Below are 22,379 nucleotides of genomic sequence, written 5' to 3'. Positions count from 1 at the left end.
GTTCTAGCTGAGCGGTGTGAGAAATGAGGAAATGCTGTCATTCACGTTCTCAGTAATGCCAAAATTAAAACAGCCACACATGCATGTTCTCACTCTAGTTTCTGTGGCAAACACTAACAGCACTCAGTGCGCTCAAGGTCCTGGTTCACTATGGTCATTAAAAATCCCAGGACACTTCTTGTAAAGAGTAGGGGTGTAACCCTGGTGTTCCGGTGAAATTCCTTCATTGGCCCTTATCTATCATGGCCCCCTAATAATCTCCATCTCTGAATTGGCTACATCACTCTCCTCTCCTCTCACCAATAGCTGGTGTGTAGTGGGTGTTCTGTCGCATCATACACACTGGTGGTGGTTGAGAAGATGGTAGTCTTGTTGAGATCAATCATGAACCTGAGTGAAGAAGCAGAGGAACTGTACAAGTTCAGGAGTTGAAAAAAGTTATGTTCTGCAAATTGTTGTTATAATTTCTGGGTTCACATGAAAAGAGCACATCAACTTTGACCAGAACGGAAGTCTTTCTCTCTTTCTCTCTGTGTGTAAGAACACAGGAAGTGTAGTGGCTTTAACACAGACCACTGATCAGTCAGTCCTTCATCAGTGTGACAGGATGGAGCTCCGTCCACTCCGTGTGATGATCTGTGAGTAAATGTTTTCTTTGTGTCTTCATTAGAGTGAGTGGTGGTTTAAAACAATACGTTCAGATGAAGTCTAATGTCCTGTGTGATGAGGTTAATATGTGATTAGAACATTTTCGTAAGAGTCTCTGATATGATTGTTGGATCAGTGTACATCCATATCAGTTGTCTGAGTTAGTTCATTTGAGTTGAGCCCATGTGAGAATTTTTATATTATTTGGTTACTGAGGTTAAGGTAAGGGTTACATTTATATAGAGAATAGTATTAATTAGATGCATTAATAATGATATCAGTGGGAGCGTACAGTACAGTCCCCTCTGAAACTATTGGAACGGCAAGGCCTATTCATTTGTTTCTGCTGTACACCAAAGACATTTGGGTTTGTGATCAAAAGATGGATATGAGACAAGAGTTTAGGATTTCAGCTTTTATTTCCTAGTATCTACCAATTGGGTGGTCTGAAAGAAATGTGGTATGTTCTATGTTGTTTAACACGTCTACATATAAATACCAGGAAACAGAAGCTGAAATTCTAACCTCTCTTCTCCTTTTCATCTTTTGATCTCAAACCCAAATGTCTTCAGTCTGCAGCAATAACAATAACTTGGCCTGCTGTTCCAATGGTGTCAGAGGGGACTAAATATTTTTTATTTTCAGCATAGTTTATGTGGATTGCTGTTAATTGGGTGTGTCCTCACTGCATCCTGTAGTGTAATGACATTAGATTAGATATACTATGTACTGGATGTTCTAACTTTAACACTAACCCCAACCCTAACCATAGATGGATAACAGTGACGTACTGTGTCTGCCGTTGGCGCATGCGTGTTACAACATGCAGTACCTAGTGGATAAAATCCAATGTGTCATTACGCTACAGACTGCAGTGAGCACCTTTTGGTTCATTTTAGTGCATATGTATGGAATCTAAAATCTACCATCTTCAGTATTTGTGTGTTATTTGGGGTTGTAGAGTGTCTGAGGTGACATGGAGTTTTTTCTGAGCGTGAATCAGATTTTGGTTTGTGATATTTTCGTGGGCTTTTATCATGGATGAACATTTTCTGTTTCTTATAAGGTATGAAAGGAAGAGTACATGATCAGAGTGTTATGTTGTTACTTTTAAATAAATAAATAAAAGATAGTGTTGATAAGTTGTGCGTGAGCGTGTGTGTGTGGTATGAACTGTGGCTGCATCCGAAAAGGCGTACTGTGACAGGTCTACTGCATTAGATTCAGTACCTGCTACATTAGATTCAGTACCTATTGCATTTGATTCAGTACCTATTGCATTAGATTCAGTACCTACTGCTTGGTCGTTGATACAGTACAGTGCTGATCAGTATAAGTGGTAAACATGAATACAAACCAGACGTACTACTCGGCACCGATTCTGACAGGTCTTCCGCACCAGTCCCGTTGCATTATGGCAGAGGTTCTCAACCTTTTGTAACTAAAGCCCCCCCAAGCCTCCCCTATCATTTGGCATGCCCCCCATCCCCCCTCCATATTAGAGGTGACCAGGTATAATGATGATCTATTTTATATATATATACATAATCTATAATCTGTTTTTGATAGATAGATATTTTTTTTTGCTTTTGTGTTTTTGTACTTTTTTATTACTTTTCATAACTTTCATGATTTTAAAAAATAACTTTTATGACTTTTATAAAAGTATATAATGGACAGGTATTGAACATGAATGATATGAAATGTTTCTGAACACTATAACTACTTTGAACAGAGAACTAGGCTGTAATAACGTGGACTATTTTACATGTAAAACATCTTGCATTAAATTCGTCTTACATTCTAAAAACATTCACATTGGGACGAATAGGGACGAAGGGCGCCTCTCCTTATCCATGACATTGTTAAATCTCCGTCTCTCACCCAGATAGCAAAATTTGTCTGGCCCACTTGTGGGCCACATACTTACTTTAGTTCTAGCCCAGTATACGCCTGGGTCCCCGGCCCAAAACTGGCCCACACACTGCAAACCGACACACACAATTTCCTCCGGCCCAGATCCGGCCCACACACTGTAAAGTGAATTATATTGTTTTATTTGGCCCGGAATGTGGCCCAGAAACTGCTAAATGTACTTCATTTTAGTAGGGAAACTCAAATTCAACCATTTAATAAGATTAAGGGCTTTTATTAAACATTAACAAATACACTACAATATGAACATTTATTAACAACACACTTTTAAAAACAACAAAATAACAAGTAAATATATTTACAGTATATTTAAAGGCAAAAAAAATTCTCTCTCTCTCTCACACACACACACACACACACACACACAGCTACCAACACACGCACACAAAAATTCAACCACTTAAAAACATCAAGGACTTTTATAAACAATTAAAAATACAATATGAACAATATGAATTCATACAATATGAATGTAATATGAATATTTATTAACAAATAACAAAATAAGTTAAACAAATATATTTACATTTTGTAAAGAAAAGACATATAGAGAACATACAGTTGCGGTCGGAAGTTTACATACCCCTTGCTGAATCTGCAAAATCTTAATACTTTTAACAAAATAAAATTGATCATAAAAATCCCATGTTGTTGTTTATTTAGTCCTGTCCTGAATAAGCTATTTCACATAACAGATGTTTACATATAGCCCACAAGACATTAGCTGAGTTTATGAAAATTACCTCGTTCAAAAGTTTACACACCCTTGATTCTTAATACTGTGTCGTTACCTGGATGATCCACGAGTGTGTTTATGTTTTGTGAGAGTTGTTCACGAGTCCCTTGTTTCTCTTGAGCAGTTAAACTGCCCCCTGTTCTTCAGAAAAATCCTCCAGGTCCTGCACATTCTTTGCTTTTCCAGCATCTTCTGTATATTTTAGCCCTTTCCAACACAGGCTATATGATGTTCAGATCTGTCTTTTCACACTGAGGACAACTGAGGGACTCGTACACGACTATTACATAAGGTGCAAAACATTCACTGATGCTCAAGAAGGTGACACGATACATTAAGATTCAGGGGGGTGTAAACTTTTGAACATGGTGATCAGTTTAAATTGTTTATTTGTTTAAAGATCTTATTTTTCCCATTTAGTACTGCCCTTCAGACGCTAAATAAGATACTTACAAGTTTCCCAGAAGACAAAATAACAATTTACACTGATCATCCTAAAATGTGTGTGTTCATTAACCTGTGTGTGCTACTGAGCTCAGGTTTTTCCTCATATATGACATCATCCTGCAGGCTTTATGTATTACACCATAGCTTTAGTGCACAGGAGCGCCTTTCTCATGTGATACACAGAGAAGGAAGTGTGTAATCCAGCTTCAGATTAGCAGATGTGGATCAGATTAAACATGAGACAGTAATGAGCAGCATAGTGACCTGAGTGAAAATAGCTTTTTCTAAACTCCAGTCATTATTGAAACAGGTCGATATATTGCATTTCTTATAGCTGAAGTGAAACTGAATATATATATATATATTGCAGTATATGACATTGTTCTCATTTGTCTTCTTAAAGAAAAGAAACAAGTCAGCGTTACATCATATTCTCTGTTCCTCTTCCCTTTTTAGTGCTTATTTCACTTATCCGAGTCGGACAAGCTCAAGGTGATTTATACATATTTTATTGCCTATGTTGTGTACATGTTGGATTTGTATTAAGGTGGAGAAGATTGTTTGTACATTGTCATGCAGAATTTAAGTCATTTACATTGACAGTGTGTGTTTGCTTTTTGACTTTTTCACCAGAGATTAAACCAGTTCTGTCTGTGGAGCCGAATTTACCACAAATATTCAGAGGAGAGACGGTTACACTCACATGTAGGATTTCAGGAGGAAATAGATGGTACTACTGGAGCAAAGATGATGATAATGTTCACAGTTCTGCTGAAAATAACTACACTATAAATGTAGATCAGAGTCACAAATACAGATGTTTCGGGTCTATTGATGGACGGTCAACGCCACTGAGTAATGAAGTGACTCTCTCAGTGATAGGTACATGTCTGATCTTACACTCCTGTAACATGCACTGATACACATAATCATTACAAAACACACTGATTAAATATCAGATGGTCAGAGAAGGGTGTGTTTGACTGATTTGATGTATTTGTTGTAACTGTACAGAGAGACCAAAAGCCGTTCTGACTCTGCAGCCTGATGGACAGATATTCAGTGGACAGGAAGTCACTTTCACATGTGAAATACGAGGACATGCAGACACTGAGTGGATGTACAGCTGGTATAAAGATGGTGTCCAAATATCCGTCTACACTGAGAACAGCAAATATTCATTCACTGCTGTAGAGTCTCTCAGCGCTAAATACACCTGCAGTGGACGGAGAAGAAGCGACTCTCAGACCTCAGAGACCAGCAACACTGTTACACTCACTGTGTCAGGTGCGTGTGTGTGTGTGTGTGTGTGTGTGTGTGTGTGTGTGTGTGTGTGGGTTAGGGTTAGGGTTAGCTCAAGCTCAAGGTGATTTATACATATTTTATTGCCTATGTTGTGTACATGTTGGATTTGTATTAAGGTGGAGAAGATTGTTTGTACATTGTCATGCAGAATTTAAGTTATTTACATTGACAGTGTGTGTTTGCTTTTTGACTTTTCCAGCAGCGTTTAAACCAGTTCTGTCTGTACTGCCGAATTCACCACAAATATTCAGAGGAGAGACGGTTACACTCACATGTAGGATTTCAGGAGGAAATAGATGGTACTACTGGTACAAAAATGATGATAATGTTCACAGTTCTGCTGGAAATTACTACACTATAAAAGTAGATCAGAGTCACAAATACAGATGTTACGGGTCTATTGATGGACGGTCAACGCCACTGAGTAATGAAGTGACTCTCTCAGTGATAGGTACATGTCTGATCTTACACTCCTGTAACATGCATTGATACACATAATCATTACAAAACACACTGATTAAATATCAGATGGTCAGAGAAGGGTGTGTTTGACTGATTTGATGTATTTGTTGTAACTGTACAGAGAGACCAAAAGCCGTTCTGACTCTGCAGCCTGATGGACAGATATTCAGTGGACAGGAAGTCACTTTCACATGTGAAATACGAGGACATGCAGACACGGAGTGGATGTACAACTGGAATAAAGATGGTGTTAAAATTTTCTCCTACACTGAGAACAGTAAATATTCATTCACTCCTGTAGAGTCTCTCAGTGCTAAATATACCTGCAGTGGACGAAGAAGAAGCGACTCTCAGACCTCAGAGACCAGCAACACTGTTACACTCACTGTGTCAGGTGTGTGTGTGTGTGTGTGTGTGTGTGTGTGTTAATCTCTTCCTCACACCAATATATATAACTTCAGCATCACATCACTACATGCAGTGTGGATTAAGTTCACAAGATTTCTTTAAAATGTCACAGATCCGGAAAAAAAAACATTTCGTTACTTATCCTGTGTCTAGTAATGATTAATGGTGTAGTTGTACATTCACTGTGTTCAACATTCATAATAGTGAACACACTTATGAAGATGAATTCATTAAGTGTGTGTATTTATGCACCACTCATAAAGTACACTTTGAAAAAAAATGAAAAACATTTTGAACTTCAGTATAATGATATTATAAGACAGGTTATATATATAGCACGTTCGCCTCACACCTCCAGGGTCCGGGGTTCGATTCCCACCGTGGCCTTGTGTGTGTGGAGTTTGCATGTTCTCCCCGTCCTCCGGGTACTCCGGTTTCCTTCCCCAGTCCAAAGACATGCATGGTAGGCTGATTGGCATGTCCAAAGTGTCCGTAGTGTATGAATGGGTGTGTAAATGTGTATGTGATTGTGCCCTGCGATGGACTGGCACCCTCTCCAGGGTGTACCCTGCCTTGTGCCTGGGAGTGGCTCCAGGTTCCCCATGACCCTGAAAAGAAGATGGATGGATGGATGGATGGATATTATAAGACCATGTTGTCCATGTAATAAAGTCACACAACTGTAACTGTTTAACAAATGCTGAATATAAATGCATTATTAGACACAAATCATATGATTAAGATGATAAAACTATTGTTTATGTTGTAAAGAGGAAAACTTTAATATCATCATCATTTCATATCAACAGAAAAACCCAAACCGACTGTGAGAGTGAATCCTCAGAGCTCCGTCTACACTGGAGACAGAGTTACTCTGAACTGTAATCTGCTGTCTAATGGATGGACTTTTCTCTGGTACAAAGATCGAGTCCAAGTAGCTGAAGACACCAACACACTCCATGATACAGTCTCTAATGCAGGAGAAACAGTGTATCAGTGTAACGCACGCAGAGGAAACTACGACTCAGAGCTCAGTGATCCAGTTACAGTTACAGTTAGAGGTACGTCATGGTTTCTACTCTTTCACTGCATGTTTTAAGTTATTTCTTATTATATTTTAGATATTTATAAAGCCTGTCATTCATGAACAGTAGAGCAAAAGTTAAAGTACCGCTGAGTGTGTGTTCATCAGGAAGAGAATCTCTGTTATGAGAGATACAGACTATCAGATATCAGTGTTATGTAGGGATAATAAATCTCATGGTAGGAGAAAGATGGAAATTATAGTTACACAGCACTCATGTTAATCAGACTCATAATGGTGTTTATAACTGTAACTGAAACACAGACATTAGTGCTGAAACACTCACTACAAAATATTAAATTATGATCAATATAGAAAGATTGTACAGCGTGTGTCTGATACCAGAGGCCTTAAAGCTACACTGTAAATAAATCACCTGCTTTGTCTCTATAAGTGCTGACTAATCACGTTGGAAATCAAACATAAGAGACCTGGAGCCCAGATCACATCAGGATCTCGAGTAATTGTAGGATTTTTTTTTTCTTTTGCTCCACCCTGCTTCCTTACCAATGACCAAAACATGGAATTATACAGAATCAAATGTGATGGCAAATAAATGGATTAAAAAAACAACAATCATTTATATTAAAAATCTTAATCTCCTGTTCATTTTATTAAATAAATCTGAATAATACTTTACTATAAATACATCTAACACAATACCAAATGATTATAATCAGGATCTGTAGAAGACGTTGGACTTTTTGGTGCAAGTGGTTATAACTTGTCCAAAACATTTTTCAGAGTTACATGTGTAATGTTACATTCTTTTCCAAAATCTTCTAAACTCTCTACACTCATGAAAACCAATCAATCAAAAGTATACTAATTATTTCAGGACATATTTTATTATCTTTGTACAGCGCTCCCAAAACCTGTGGTGTCCATAAATCCTGATGAACAGGTGTACAGAGGAGAGACTGTCACTCTCAGATGTGACATACAGGATGAAGAGGACTCTGACTGGATCTACAGCTGGTATAAAGATGGTTCTGGTGTCAGTAGTGCACAGGAGTACAGAATCAGTAGTGCTGAAACATCTCATGCAGGCAAATACACCTGTAGAGGAAGAGAGAGAGGAGGCTCACACTCCTCACACACCAGTGATGCTGTTACACTGACTGTATCAGGTGAGTGTGATCATCTCTTCAGTACTCATTAACCTCAGGTTCACCTCAGCACTCAGTACTGGTGTAGATTAGAGCTGCACAATATGCATACAAAGTGTGATATGCAGTAAAGATGTTGGACTTTGAGATGATGATGTGAAATGCAGTCGATGAAGACTAAAGATGTGATTTTTATTTATTTGCTGACTCAATGTGCTGCAAAATGCTGAACATGAAAATGTCCCAGGTTTATCCAATAATAAATAATATTAATGGCAATATGTCTGTTCTTTTATTATTATTGCATTAAGTGTTAAATGAAATAATAAAATGCATTCTGCTGGTTCAAATATTTTCTATTGAAGGATGTTTTAAATAACAGTCAAACATAATGCAGTACATTTTGTCTTTACACTTTTTCTTGAATAAGAGAACAATGTACTTCACATTAAATCTACTCTCACAAAAACTAAATTACTTTGATGAATACCACAGAATAGTTTGATAGATATTCATAAATAATTTCGCCATGACAGGAGTCTTTTCGATTCAGGTCGATTCTCGTCCTGTGTTCAGCCACACGCCATCTCTCCGCTCGCCCACGCTTGTCTCCGACAGCGCTTCGTAACAGTATCAGTAATAGTGTGTTTGTCTGTAGTAGTGATTAGTGTGTTAAACAGTCTGAGAGCAGAACATGAACAGTTAACATCCTGAACTGTGTGTTTCATCTCCAGCTGCAGAAAAACCTAAACCTGAACTCACACCAAGTCGTGAAGGAGCTGTACTGAAAGGAAACCCAGTGATTCTGTCCTGTACACTGAAGCTGCAGTCTGCTGGATGGAAGTTTTACTGGATCAAACCCACACAGAGCACTGAGACTGCGACTGAAACACACCACTGCTTCATCAGATCAGTTAGTGTCTCTGATGGGGGTCAGTACAGGTGCAGAGCTGGAAGAGGAAACCCAGTCTACTACACACACTACAGTGATGCACTCTGGGTAAATGTTACTGGTGAGTAAAAACAGGTTGCAAAACACTGCCACTTCTTAACAGACTTTATATATTATTACATACGTATACACTGCATCATCACTAAGTACTTATGTATACAACAGTTGTCAAATTCAACTCTATATTATTGAAGTGTGTTTGTATTTGGGTTAATAATAAAACAAAAATAAAATAATAAAATTAATAATAAAATTATGTTTCTGCAGAGAGTCCTAAAGCTGTGGTGACCATAAAGCCTGATAAACATGTGTTCAAAGGAGAGACTGTGACTCTCAGATGTGAAATACAGGGAGGAGGAGACACTGAGTGGAAATACAGCTGGTATAAGAATGATAAAACACTCTACCCATACCGCACAACACAGGAGTTCAGCTCCAGCTCAGTTAGAAATGATAACAGTGGTAAATACACCTGCATAGGGAGGAGAAGCAGTGACTCTCAGAGCTCAGAGATCAGTGATGCTGTTACACTCATTGTATCAGGTGAGTTTGTGAGTTTGTTTTATCTTGTCATTAATTATATGTAAGAAGATTACCACTCTTTATGATTTAATTTAATTTTATTTATTTCACATCTGTTGTCCATCAGATGCAGCAGAGACAGTAGTGAGTGTGTCTCCACTGCGCTGGCTGACTGAAGGAGACTCAGTGACTCTAAGCTGTGAGGTTAAACACTCCTCTACAGGCTGGACATTCAGCTGGTACACTGCTGTTCCCTACAGAAACGGCTTAATTAAAGTAACAGGCCGTCGTGGCAATGTATTGTATGGTTCAGAGCTCCTCTCAGACAGCAGCAGAGGATCTGGAGGCTCCTACACTCTCAGTCCTGTTACTGTGAATCACACAGGAGTTTATATGTGCAGAGCAGAGAGAGGAGAATCAGTCTTTCACACACAGTTCAGCAACCTACAGCCACTGTGGATCACTGGTGAGGAAATAAATCAACAATAGTGTTGAGTTGGAGTGTAGCAGATGTACATTTATTAATATTAAGTGTTGTATATGTGCTAATGTGTTGTGTAATAACTGTTTATATTTAAACTCCTTAGTGAGGAATGTGTAAAGCAGCTGAATAAGCACCTGATAGTAGATTTTTATTCAGATATCATTGTCTAATCAGAGCAAGTATTAGTCCTGTGGTAATTTTAATGTTACACATGTTTACTAAACTGTACACTGAAATTAACATCATGATAAAATACATGTTAATTTTCAGAATAAGATCTGAATTATAATGTGTGTTTCAGGTGAATCTCCTCCAGTGTCTCTGATCATCAATCCCAGCAGAACTCAGCACTTTACTGCTGACTCTCTCTCACTGAGCTGTGAGGACCAGAGTGACTCTACTGGATGGACAGTGAGAGGATACACACACAGTGAGACAGTGTCTGATTGTTCATCAGTTTCAGGATCTACATGTAACATCAGCTTCCTCTCCACATCACACACTGGAGTTTACTGGTGTCAGTCTGAATCTGGAGGACGCAGTAATCCTGTCAACATCACAGTGCACAGTGAGTCTTCAATGTTCTCATCAGTAATAGATGTACAATATACAGGAATAAAGATAACACTTTTAAAATCTACTGAATTGGTGAAAATAAATTATAATATTGTTATAAAGAAACTGAGTGCAGTTTCTAGGGTGACACAGATTTGATGTTTTTATTCAGTCGATTCTAACAAAAGACCAACAGATAGCGCTGTGTTCAGGGCTGCAGAGATCTGAGACACAGAGGTTTATACACACATCTGCACACAAAGATCAGACTCAGAATAAAAAAGAGGAAAAAAAGAATACAGAGAGATGAGACCTTTTGGATGCCAGTATCACCTTTATTACTAACATAAAGAACAAGGTAGACAGAATTGAGCAAGACACACACACACACACACACACACACACACACACACACACAAAGCAGGCGAGAGAGAGAGAGAGAGAGAGAGAAGAGGCATAAATACTTTAGACTTACATAAATAAAACTATTATCCCCATATAGAAATTAGACTGCAGAAGGTAAACCTAAAAAAGCTTCTCTCAATGTTTTAACAATAAAAATATAAACAAAAATAAGAAATAAGAATAACTCATGAAGACTAGTTTAGATTCAGGATGTTAAGAATATTACAGTGAAAGCTGCTTTCACATCTGAATGTTACTGATAAAACTGACATTTATGCATATTTTCTCTTTCACACATGAAGACTCTGTGAGCGCTGCACTGTGTACACTCTCTCTGATATCTACCACTGATTTACTGTAGCTCTCTGTGTTAAAATCATTACTGTATTTTACACACTTTCTGATTTCATTGTCTTCTTTCTCTTTCCTACAGATGGTCATGTGATCCTGGACAGTCCTGTCCATCCTGTGACTGAGGGACATCCTCTGACTTTACATTGTTTATCTCGCAACTCAAAGACTTCAGCTTCTGGTGTTGATTTCTATAAAGATGGTTCCGTCCTGCAGAACAAGACTACAGGAGAGATGACCATCAGTACTGTCTCAAAGTCAGATGAAGGTTTCTACCACTGTAAACACCCAGAGAGAGGAGAGTCACCGAAAAGCTGGGTTTCAGTCAGAGGTGAGAAACCTTGAGAGAATTTCTTTTTATTTGATTCTCTTTTTATTAACAAAGTTTATATGCACAGTGTTTTCAGTCAGCTTTCAAAGTATTTGATTCCCTTTGTAACAATAACATTTAAAATGTGCAGTGATTACTACTACTACTACTACTAATAATAATAATAATAATAGTAATAATAATAATAATAGTAATAATAATAATAATAATAATAATACATTTGAATTCTGTAGCAAGTAGCACCTAACACTCAAACTGGCTGTGAAATAAATAAATAAATAAATTAGGAAAAAGACTAGCGGGAAGAAAAAGAGGAAAATTTTGTGTTGGTACAAAATGTATGTTTTAGGATTAAGGAGGTGCAGGTAAAGGCCTAAGGGTGGTTCGGCACTTAATATTTTGCTCATTCTTGTCAGTCTGGTCGTTAGGAGCCACTAGTAGATCAGTACTGGTGGATCTAAGACTCCAGGGTGTAGAGAGTTACGGCGAGGTCATGTACTGTGTGAGAATTAAGAGTGTGTTTGTTTGATTCTCTGTGAGATGGGTAAATAGTGTTAATGATAGAGTACAAATCTAATGTGTGCTTGGTATGAGTAAGGACTACAGCAAACGTATTTTTAAACATGTTTAAGTCTATTACGTGCTTTACCAGAAATGAGAATGAAGAGGAAATTACAGGAATATTACTGTAACATGATGAAATCATTAATTTCAGCATCTTTCAACCTAAGTAAGGGTCATATCTGATCAAATATAAACAAGCGATTGTTGTGAGTGACCTAATGCAGAGTTCAAATGAAAGTGTGTTGTCAAAAATTCTATCTAGATTGTGAACGTTTGTAGACGGTTTAACAGAACTGTAGTGACAGCAGGTATTTTCATTTGTGTCTTTTTCTTTCCTCAGACTCAGGGCCTGGATCCAGTATTGATATAGTATTTGTGGCTGTGGGACTGAGTTTGGCCTTGCTGTTCATCATCCTTTTACTGATCCTGCTTTGGTGGCACAAATCCTACAAAGGTCTGATAACTAGTTTTCACTAAATTTCTTATAATATAATCAGTACTTCTACAAAGCTTAGTCTATAAAACATGAAATAGTATACGTTACACAAACATGGACATAACTTAAACATGTTAACAAAATGGTCTATGACTGGTATCTGACACTTTTCAATAATTACTCTCATTACACATAATTTTACACATCTTTAATTATCATTAAAATAATGTACAATGCTTAAAAATAGAAAAATAAAACTAATTACTACACATTGTACTTGCAAGTACACAATTTGGTCCTTATTTAATAATCTTTATCAAATTCAAGTGGTATCTAAATGTTTTCATAGGCCAAACTATACTAAAATAAATTCCAACCAGATTTACACGTTTTAGCATTGCTGATTTTCTTCATACTCGTGTGTATGATAATAAATTCCAATCAGCTGTAAATTGAATCAAGTGCATTTATGACACAGCAGATTTACATTTAGTGACAGCCACAAAACTTATTAAGAGACAAAAACGACATGATGACGACTAAACGGTGAAAAACAAGCTAAATTTTCTGATAATACAGCTCAGCTATAGACACAGTAACTTTTCCTCCTTTTATATTTTCCACCATTATTTTTCTCCTTATTGGTTCACATTAGTGATTCTCCTTATAAATAAATTAGCCCACACTCAAGATATATTGTAGGATAGACTTTTTTAAACTAACTGGGTTTTTAATAAATAACACATTATGTATGTAAAGGCTCCTTTGATTGATTTTCAAATAAATTTGTTCATATCCAGCTTGATAAATCAGACACATTGTTGCTTACACATTTAATAGCTTGTAATTGCTCTTTATTTACTGGTACATTTTTGCCATACACTAATGTATAAGCGCTCTCTAAAATAAAGTTTGTATGATTTATAAATGGCGCAAATGAAGAATTTCTGTCTTCTCATACAGGAAAGGACAGAGACGTACAGCAGAACAGCAATCAGACACCAGGCCAGAACCCGAGTCAGTCAGGAGCTGAGGATTCTCAGTCAGCATACACACCACTTCAGACCGGTCAGACAATGTGTCACATAATGAATACTTTCCTTATGTATACAGTAATTCAATATAAGATTGTGTTCTTACTAACAAGCTAATGTAAACAATGTTCATTTCTTAAATGCTTTCAAAATTGTCTGAAAATTTATCTTGTTTGTTCTTTATTTGCACTCTTTTCTGTAGGAAATGTACACATTTATGCCACTGTGGAGAACGCAAGTAAAAGTGAGAGAGATTTCTTTATTTCATGTCAAATATTTCCACTTACACTAGAAGGAATAAATCTCACATTAACACCATACAGTAAATACATCTCCTGTAGTGACTGTCGCATTGCACTGTGATTAGGTGACGCTGCAGCTGAACTCAGTGGGGACATTTACACAAAGGTCATGAAGAAAAAGGAGCCACACAACAATAAAAGTGGAGTATTTTTATACTGCAACTTCACATTTTATATATAAAAACACTTACATATTTATTCAAATACAAAGAAATGCTGTCGAGCAAAGATGCCTTCAAAATAACAATATCAAACAATTGCAAACAAAACACAGGTTTATCAAAAAAAATCTTTGTTAAATATAGGTGTGTAACAATTATTGGCAATACTTTGCGATACCTCCCTTTGCCAAGGTTACAGCTCTGAATCTTCTCCTATAACGCCTGATGAGGTTGGAGAATACATGGCAAGATATCCGAGACCATTCCTCCATACAGAATCTCTCCAGATCCTTCACATTTCGAGGTCCACGCTGGTGGACTCTCCTCTTCAGTTCACCACACAGGTTTTCTATGGGGTTAAAGTCAGGGGACTGGGATGGCCATGGCAGGACCTTGATTTTGTGGTCAGTAAAGCAATACTAGTGGGTGGCACTGTATATATATCGATCAGCAACAATTTATGCAGTATGGCAGCGGGCATAATTCTGCTGAAAGAGGCCACTGCCATTATAGAATACCGTTGCCATGAAGGGGTGTACTTGGTCTGCAACAATGTTTCGGTTTGTGGTATATGTCAAAGAAACATCCACTTGAACCCAAGGTTTCACAGCAGAACATTGGCCAAAGCATCAAACCGCTGGCTTGCCTTCTTCCCATAGTGCATCCCGGTGCCATCTCTTGTCCTTCCTTGGAGCACTTTTGGTAGGTACTAACCACTCCATTCTGGGAACACCCCACAAGACCTGTCATTCTGACCCAGTCATCTAGCCATCACAATTTTCCCCTTGTCATAGTCACTTACACTTACTCATTTTTCCTGCTTCCAACACATCAACTTGTAACGGATAGCTGCACAGTGACGCAGAGTCCGTTCCATTCCGTGTTTTAATTAACGGAAGAAAAAAAAGAGAGAGATGAAGAGAAGGGTGTGGTCTTCGGAAGCAATAAAAAGAACAGGTGACTAAAGGAGGGGGAGATGAGCAGGAGGCGGAAATGAGCGGGACGCGGAACTGAGAGCCAGGTGGGAATGGCGGAACTGAGGGTGTGCGTTTGCCAGGGACCACGCTAATGCTTTACTGTGGTTTATAATCTTGTGGATATTGATTCTGGAGGCTGGCGAACACTTCGGGAATATCCTGCCAAGGGGAATCAACGAGCGAGCGGAGCTTTGAGGGTTCGGAGGCACATCACGGGTTTGAGATCCTTTCTTTAATACTTTTGTGGAGAACCAGTATGCTTAAATCGTTGGATGTTACTGTCTGTAAATAACTCCGAGTGTTAAGCGGAATCTGACGGCCGGGTTCCCATGCTTTCAAATTCACGAACTCCCGTATGCCTAAATCACCGCCACTGAAGTGCCGCTTTTAAAGTGAACAACTTGTTTGTTTTGGTTAAGAATTATTTTGGGGTTAAATGTGTTTTTTTTTTCTGCTTTTTGTGTGTGAAAATTTTCTTGTATGAGTAGAGGCTTGTTTCCTTATGGGTTCGTCTATTAATCCCACGTATGGGAAGTTTTGGTTTTCATTATTTCAGTTTCTATGACTGAAACGATCTGTATTTTCTTACATTTATTGCGTAAATAATAATAGTCCTATTTTGTAAGAATTGAGTAGCCTACTGATGTTTTTTGTTCCGAGTGATGTCCACATTCTAAATTATAAGTGACGGTTAATTTGAACTGTCTGGCGCCCAAACCCCATAAGTAAGGTACCACGCTACAAACTTCAAGAACTAATTGTTCACTTGCTGCCTAATATATCCCACCCCTTGTGATAGGTGCCATTAGGACAAGTGCCATTGTGATGAGATAATCAATGCTCCCTTCGCTTGTCAGTGGTTTTAATGTTATATATATATATCAAGCTTTAGTTAATGTGCATATAAAGTTTGCAAGTTTTCAACAAAAAAACATGCAAAGAGAACACATGTATTTCAAAACCATAACATGTAGAAGTCACAATAAGCTCCACATGTAAAATGCGTCTTGTGTTGAGCTACATCCCATCATATACTAGTAATTCCCCACACTGATTCTTTTTAAGCAAAGCTAGATTCAGGTTAAAGCTGTAGCTGTGTTTTTGTTCTGTTTACTGTCACTGCAGATGATGATGCTGGACCCAGTGACGTGATTTACACTGAGCTTGAACTCAAGCCACAGAAAAAACCAAAGAGAAATCAAGGTAAAATTATCTTTGTTTATATTATATTATATTATATTATATTATATTATATGCAGGTACATCAACTTTGAATGTTTTCTGATTTAACCAATTCATTTAGTTCATGTCTATTTAACAGTTGAGATGGGCTGCAGTTGATTGTGGACATTAATTCAGCATTTCTTGTTTACATCTAGTGAAGGCCAGTGTAGAGTATGAAACTGTTTACTCACAGCTGAAGCAAAACACATAGGTAAGACACAATTTGTTCTCTCATTGAGTTAGAAATACTTAGAGAGATCTTGTATAGAAACCCTAGTTCAAGTTTTGTTCAAGGAGTTAAATAGGAGTTGTGTCTGATAAATAGTGTTGTGTAATCAAATGGTACTACACCTGAAGCAATTTTAAAAGCAAATTGTACGCTGCATCAAATTTCAGTAAGAGGTCACTCGCAGTATGCAAAAAATGCCTTTCTTGAAACAAGAAAGACGCACTTAAATCTAGTTAAAGTGTACTAAAATCTGCCAGTGGGGTAAACAAAACTGACTTGGTAAAAATTCCTGAAAATAGCATAAATATCTAGTCACTAAAAATGCTATTGAATATTAAATCTAGACAAAAATGCCAAATTTAAGCAAGTTGTGCTTATCGCAAGTAATGAAAACTAGTTATTCAAGATGGACTTACTTAAAATTAGTATTTTGGTCTCTTGCTTGAGCTGACTAAGAATTTATCCCTTAATCTAAGATTAATAATTAGCACAAAAAAAGCTTATAATAAGACACAATTTTTTCAAACAGCATAATAAAATAATTGACTTTGTCTTAAATTAAGCCACCAGAAGCATTGTTATTTTTATCATTTTTATTGAAACAGGGAAAAACTCTGCAACATAGTGTCAGGGATTGTAGAAGGCAGCGGCTGCAAGCGCAGAGTTTTATTGAATAAAGTGCAAAACAAACAACCAAATCTGTGTAAACAAGAACCATAAACGTAACAATGGACAAGGCAAAAACATGCGGACTATGAGAGCAGCTGTAGGACACATGATAACACATGAACACGACGACAACAACAAAAGATTGGCAGTTAGGTGCTGAAAAACTATAACTTGTATAGGGGTGCTAATTAGGTTATTATAACCAGGGCTGTGTCCGAAATCTTATTGTGACAGTACTTGCTGCATAACCATTGAAACAGTACATACTAATCAGTATATGTGTGTAGTATGAATACAATCCTGGACATACTACATCCGCCATGTTGGCGTTGTCATGTGACCTTCGATATCATCATAAACACAAAAATCACCAGATTAAACCACCAGATTAAAGCAACCGCACTAACGGCAAAATATACATCAGGAATGTTAACTGAATTTGTAGTGTAATGTGGGCGGGGTTAACAGGCTGAGGTAAATTCATTAGTTATCTTGGCCAGCTAACGCATGATGGAGATCACAAAAAAGCTTTAAAACGCTGAGAAAACAGTTTTCTTGTTTAAACCTTCAACAAGTTAACAATTTATTGAGGTATTATTAAACAAGTCCTGTTTAACCAAGGTTTAATACTTAAAGAGCCCATGTGCTGTCTTTTTTTTTTTTTTTTTTTTCTTTTTTTCTTTTTTTCTTTTTTTTTCTGAGCTTGTGCGCACCAGTCCCATTGCATTGTGGGATTTTTGACTAGTGTAGTGTCCACCGGTTGCATACTGCAAAAACTCACCGGAAGCAGTACGCCATTCGGGTATTTCCTGCCTACTGTTTCTCATCTACTGAGAATTCAGACGTACTATCCCTCTGATGTACTGCTTTTCACCTACTATGTAGCAGGGTACGCCATTTCAGACGCAGCCCAGGACACATAGCTGCTTCATTGAAAAGACAGTCTTAAAATAAGGAAAATAATGTTGTTCCTCTGCTGGTATTTTATGCAAACCATTGTTGTAGCTTGTTACTGGTTAAATCTTGCTCCGTATTAGCTGGCATATCTTATTAACACAGTTAGATATTTTTATTTTCTTAAAATGACATTACTTTTCTAATGCAAAACATTCTTGACAAGATTATTTTTTTCTTTTTACACAAAAAATAAGACTAATTTCCCAGAAACAAGGCTTTTTTCTACTTTCTTCAAATTCCTTCTTTGCAGTGTGTAAATGTATAAATAGGCTTTACTTCAAAAAGCAGCTCCAGCGTCCTCTCTTCCTGTTGCTGCAAGCCTTAACAGCTGCTGGGTATCATGATGTAATCACAGCGGAAGGGAGTCAACTGTAGAAATGCTCTATAGCTCTTAGCAGTAGAAAATAGAGATGTGCATTCTGGTTCCTCTCACAGCTCAAACACTCAGTAAACAAAGTGAGAGTCCTCTAGTACTTTAAATTCCTGGGGTGGATCTTTACTTGTGACGCTCACTGTGTTCACACCCTCAACAAATTTAGGAAAACAAATAAACCTCAGTCTATAAGAGAAAAATAAACAACCCTAAGGCAACCAGAACCCACAGCTGAATGTATAATACATATGAGAAATAAATCAGCTGCCTTCAGTTTTTCACAGTAGAAACTGGATTTAATACACTTTTTATTTGTAGTATATGTATATATCTCCCACCACTACCTGGCCCTATAACTATACATTTACAAAGACTAGTTTTTGCTGATGTATCAGTAGCTACTGTGAAAAAGAGGAGCATATAATTGCTTACAGTGTGTCAGTTAAACAAGTCTGTCTCTTGCTCAAGATGACATGGAAGTTGTTAACTGTAATGCCAATCCACTTTTTTAAAAATTATTTATTTATTTTAGAAAATATGCCAGTAACATTTGTTGTTTAACAATGTAAACAGTTGTTTAAACTGAGAAATGTTCAAAATAAGAGATAAAGTTGTTTAAAATCACATTTTCATGAAATTTCTTCCTCGGTCCTATAGTGTCAGTGCAGTTAGCAGAAATTCCACTATAAGAAGTGCAAGTACTGCAGTGTAATTTTACACATGACAGTTAATCCTCATATAATTCATCACTATTTAGTGTTTTATGTTGTAGAATTACTGTATATAGTGAAATATAAATGTGCATTGCCTTTTAAATGCTCCTAACTTATTTGCTGTTGGCTTAAAACACCAAAGTTTAACCATTTCAGAAAGTAAAATCTAAAACAGCTCTAAATGTTCATTTACAGTTGTTGGAGGAGTGAGTACAAAGCTGAGAGAGAAGAAAGAGAGAAGTTCATCATGTGTGCATTGACAGTAAAATCGGCATGAGATTGGCTTGTACAGGTTCTTTGCACTTTTTTGGCTTAAAATGTGTGTTTGTGTGTGTGGTGGGGGGGTTAAGAATGTGTGTATTAGCAGGGTGTATTTTATTGATTACTTGCTCCGCTATTAGGACTGGTTGTAAAGCAAAAGGATTTAGTAGTAATATTAAGAGTATTAAGTCAATGTGACTGAACTTTTATTCTTGAAAATGTTTTTTCACTCATGTGAGGGGCTTCATCATGTCATCTGCGTGCAGTTCACACCTACAGAACTGAAAGCCGTTAAGATCACATACAGAGATACACTGATGTATTTTCCACCACACGGTACAACCACAATCTCCAGACTATTGTTAAAAACATCATGTATCATTTCATCATAACAGATCACTTCATGGTTTCATTTTATTAATCAATACTTTAAATAAATGCATGCAGATATCACAAACCACAGCAAGATGAATATCATAACATTTCCTGTAGATGGAACATTTATGCATTTAACTGCCAAATTCTACATTGCAAAGCAAAAGAAAAACAATCTAAACATTAAATTGTTCCTTTTTTTAAGCAAGCTTGTAGTGCAGAAATGTGAGCTTGCTGATGTTTTCTGCTTAATCAACACAGATTGTGAAAAGTACAGAGATGGTTAGATTTAAGGTATCCAAAATTACTTCCACATAACAAACAAATGCCAAACATGTATGTCTTTGGTTGCTTAATAGCAAGAAGGCCTAAACTCCACCAAATGCACCAAATGTGGCGGTAATGTCACACGTCTTCCAGAAACTATCATTGTAAAGCAAATTTTATTGCACTGTAACAAGCCCATTCAATAATTCATTCTTATGCATCATTACTGTTGTACTATACAAGAATAATAACTACAAGTATTGCGGTATAAATAATCAACTCTGTTTCTCATTAATATTTTTAAGTCTAGCAATACTGTACATCTGCAGCAAACCGATTACAAACAGAGGTATATTTGTTAAAAATGTGGCCGAGGCTAAACGGAGAGCATGAAAAATTTCATCAGGAAATATTTAATCAATCCTGGATCACACAGACTGGCAACAAAGTCTACTGTAAGATTCAAGTACACATTCAAAAACAAACAAAATGCTTTCATGTATTTTCTGTATAAATGGGGCCATTTTATTACTTTTATACTCATCTTACAACAGTGCTATCTTCTGGCTAGAATTCATGTTATAAAAATCTATGTGTTTGAAAATGTACATTTTGAAATTTATGTTTTAAATTTGTTGTGTTTTGTGGATACTATAGCCTATGTGTATCTGTTTTTTTTCTATTATTCATTCATTTTTATATTTTCCTTAAAATCTATGCATCCTCAAAACTGTTCTTGGATCTGTTCCTCAAATAAACTTTGACAAGGACAATTTTTCGCCTGTTACGATTAAGTCATTTGCATAAATACACAAATCTTTCTGCTAATTATTCCTGCTGTGTTTTAACACTTTTTCGATTTGTTTCTTTTTTAGGGGGGTTACTCTTATTTTTCTCCCTTATCCTGACTACTGATGATATCCTGTGAACCAACTCGCATTAATTCATAATCACAAGCGATTTAGAAAGTTTATTTAGAGTCCGTGCCGAAACTATTGGAACAGGAAGGCTAATTCATTTGTTTGTGCTATACACCAAAGACATTTGGGTTTGAGATCAAAAGATGGATATGAGATGAGCTTTTAGAATTTCAGCTTTTATTTACATCTAGAAGTCTTAAACAACATAAAACATAGAACTTTTTGTATCAGACCATCCAATTTTTAAGTGAGGTATAGGAACAGATAAGTCTTGAAGTAAATGAAAGTAAAGTAAGTAACACTTAATATTTGGTTGCATATCCCTTGCTTGTAATAACTGCATCAATCTCATTGACCACCAAATTGTTTCAGTGGGTTTCTCCCTACGGTCTCCTCTTCAGGAGGTGAAATGGTGCTCAGCTGGGTTAAGGTCTGATGATTGATTTGGCCAGTCTAAAACCTTCCACTTTTCCACCTGATGAAGTCCTTTGTTGTGTTGGCAATGTGATTCGGATCATTGTCTTTCTGCATGATAAAGTTCCTCTCTGTTAGATTGGATGCATTTCTTTGTAAATTGTTAGACAAAATGCTTTTCAATTCATTCTGCTGCTACCATCATGAGTTACATCATCAGTAAAGATTAGTGAGCCTGTTATAGAAGCAGCCATGCAAGCCAAGCCATGACACTACCTCCACCATGTTTCACAGATGAGCTTGTATGTTTTGGATCATGAACAGATCCTTTCATTCTCCACATTTTGAACTTTCCATTACTTTGGTAGAGGTTAATCTTGATTCTAGACGTTTTGTGGTTCATCACCATTTGTTTGCGAATTCCAATCTGGCTTTCCAATTCTTGCTGCTGAAGAGTGGTTTGCATCTTGTGGTTCTCTCTCTCTCTCTCTCTCTCTCTCTCTCTCTCTTTATCTATTTTTATATATATATATATATATATATATATATATATATATATATATATATATATATATATATATATATATATATATATATATATATATAATATATAATATATGCACGCTCTTGAAGTCTTCTTGGAACACTGGATTGTGATGCCTTCATCCTTGCCCTGTGGAGGTTGTTGATGTTTTTGGTTTTTCTTCACGGCTCTCACAATGTTTCTGTGATCAGCTGTTGTTGTTTTCATTGGCCAACCAATTCAGTG

General features: G+C 36.9%; 1 protein-coding gene across 1 annotated transcript; it reads left to right on the top strand.

Annotated features, from left to right (window-relative positions):
- Nucleotides 1–4,665: 4,665 nt before the first annotated feature.
- Nucleotides 4,666–22,082, top strand: LOC128610359 (carcinoembryonic antigen-related cell adhesion molecule 5). The gene is made up of 17 exons (XM_053629621.1): nt 4,666–5,053; nt 5,271–5,522; nt 5,655–5,927; nt 6,751–7,002; nt 7,889–8,074; nt 8,875–9,147; nt 9,354–9,629; nt 9,736–10,074; nt 10,394–10,660; nt 11,486–11,734; nt 12,639–12,752; nt 13,698–13,802; nt 13,971–14,012; nt 14,136–14,210; nt 16,334–16,411; nt 16,588–16,643; nt 19,569–22,082. The coding sequence occupies exons 1-16, from the start codon at nt 4,885–4,887 to the stop codon at nt 16,641–16,643; spliced, it is 3,006 nt and encodes a 1,001-aa protein (XP_053485596.1). The 5' UTR covers nt 4,666–4,884; the 3' UTR covers nt 19,569–22,082.
- The last annotated feature ends 297 nt before the right edge of the window (nt 22,083–22,379 follow it).

Source organism: Ictalurus furcatus, chromosome 7 (genome assembly GCF_023375685.1).
Source record: "Ictalurus furcatus strain D&B chromosome 7, Billie_1.0, whole genome shotgun sequence".
In the NCBI taxonomy this organism is placed as follows: Eukaryota; Metazoa; Chordata; class Actinopteri; order Siluriformes; family Ictaluridae; genus Ictalurus; species Ictalurus furcatus.
The sequence above is the reverse complement of the archived record's forward strand: the minus strand, read 5'-3'. Positions and strand labels throughout refer to the sequence as shown.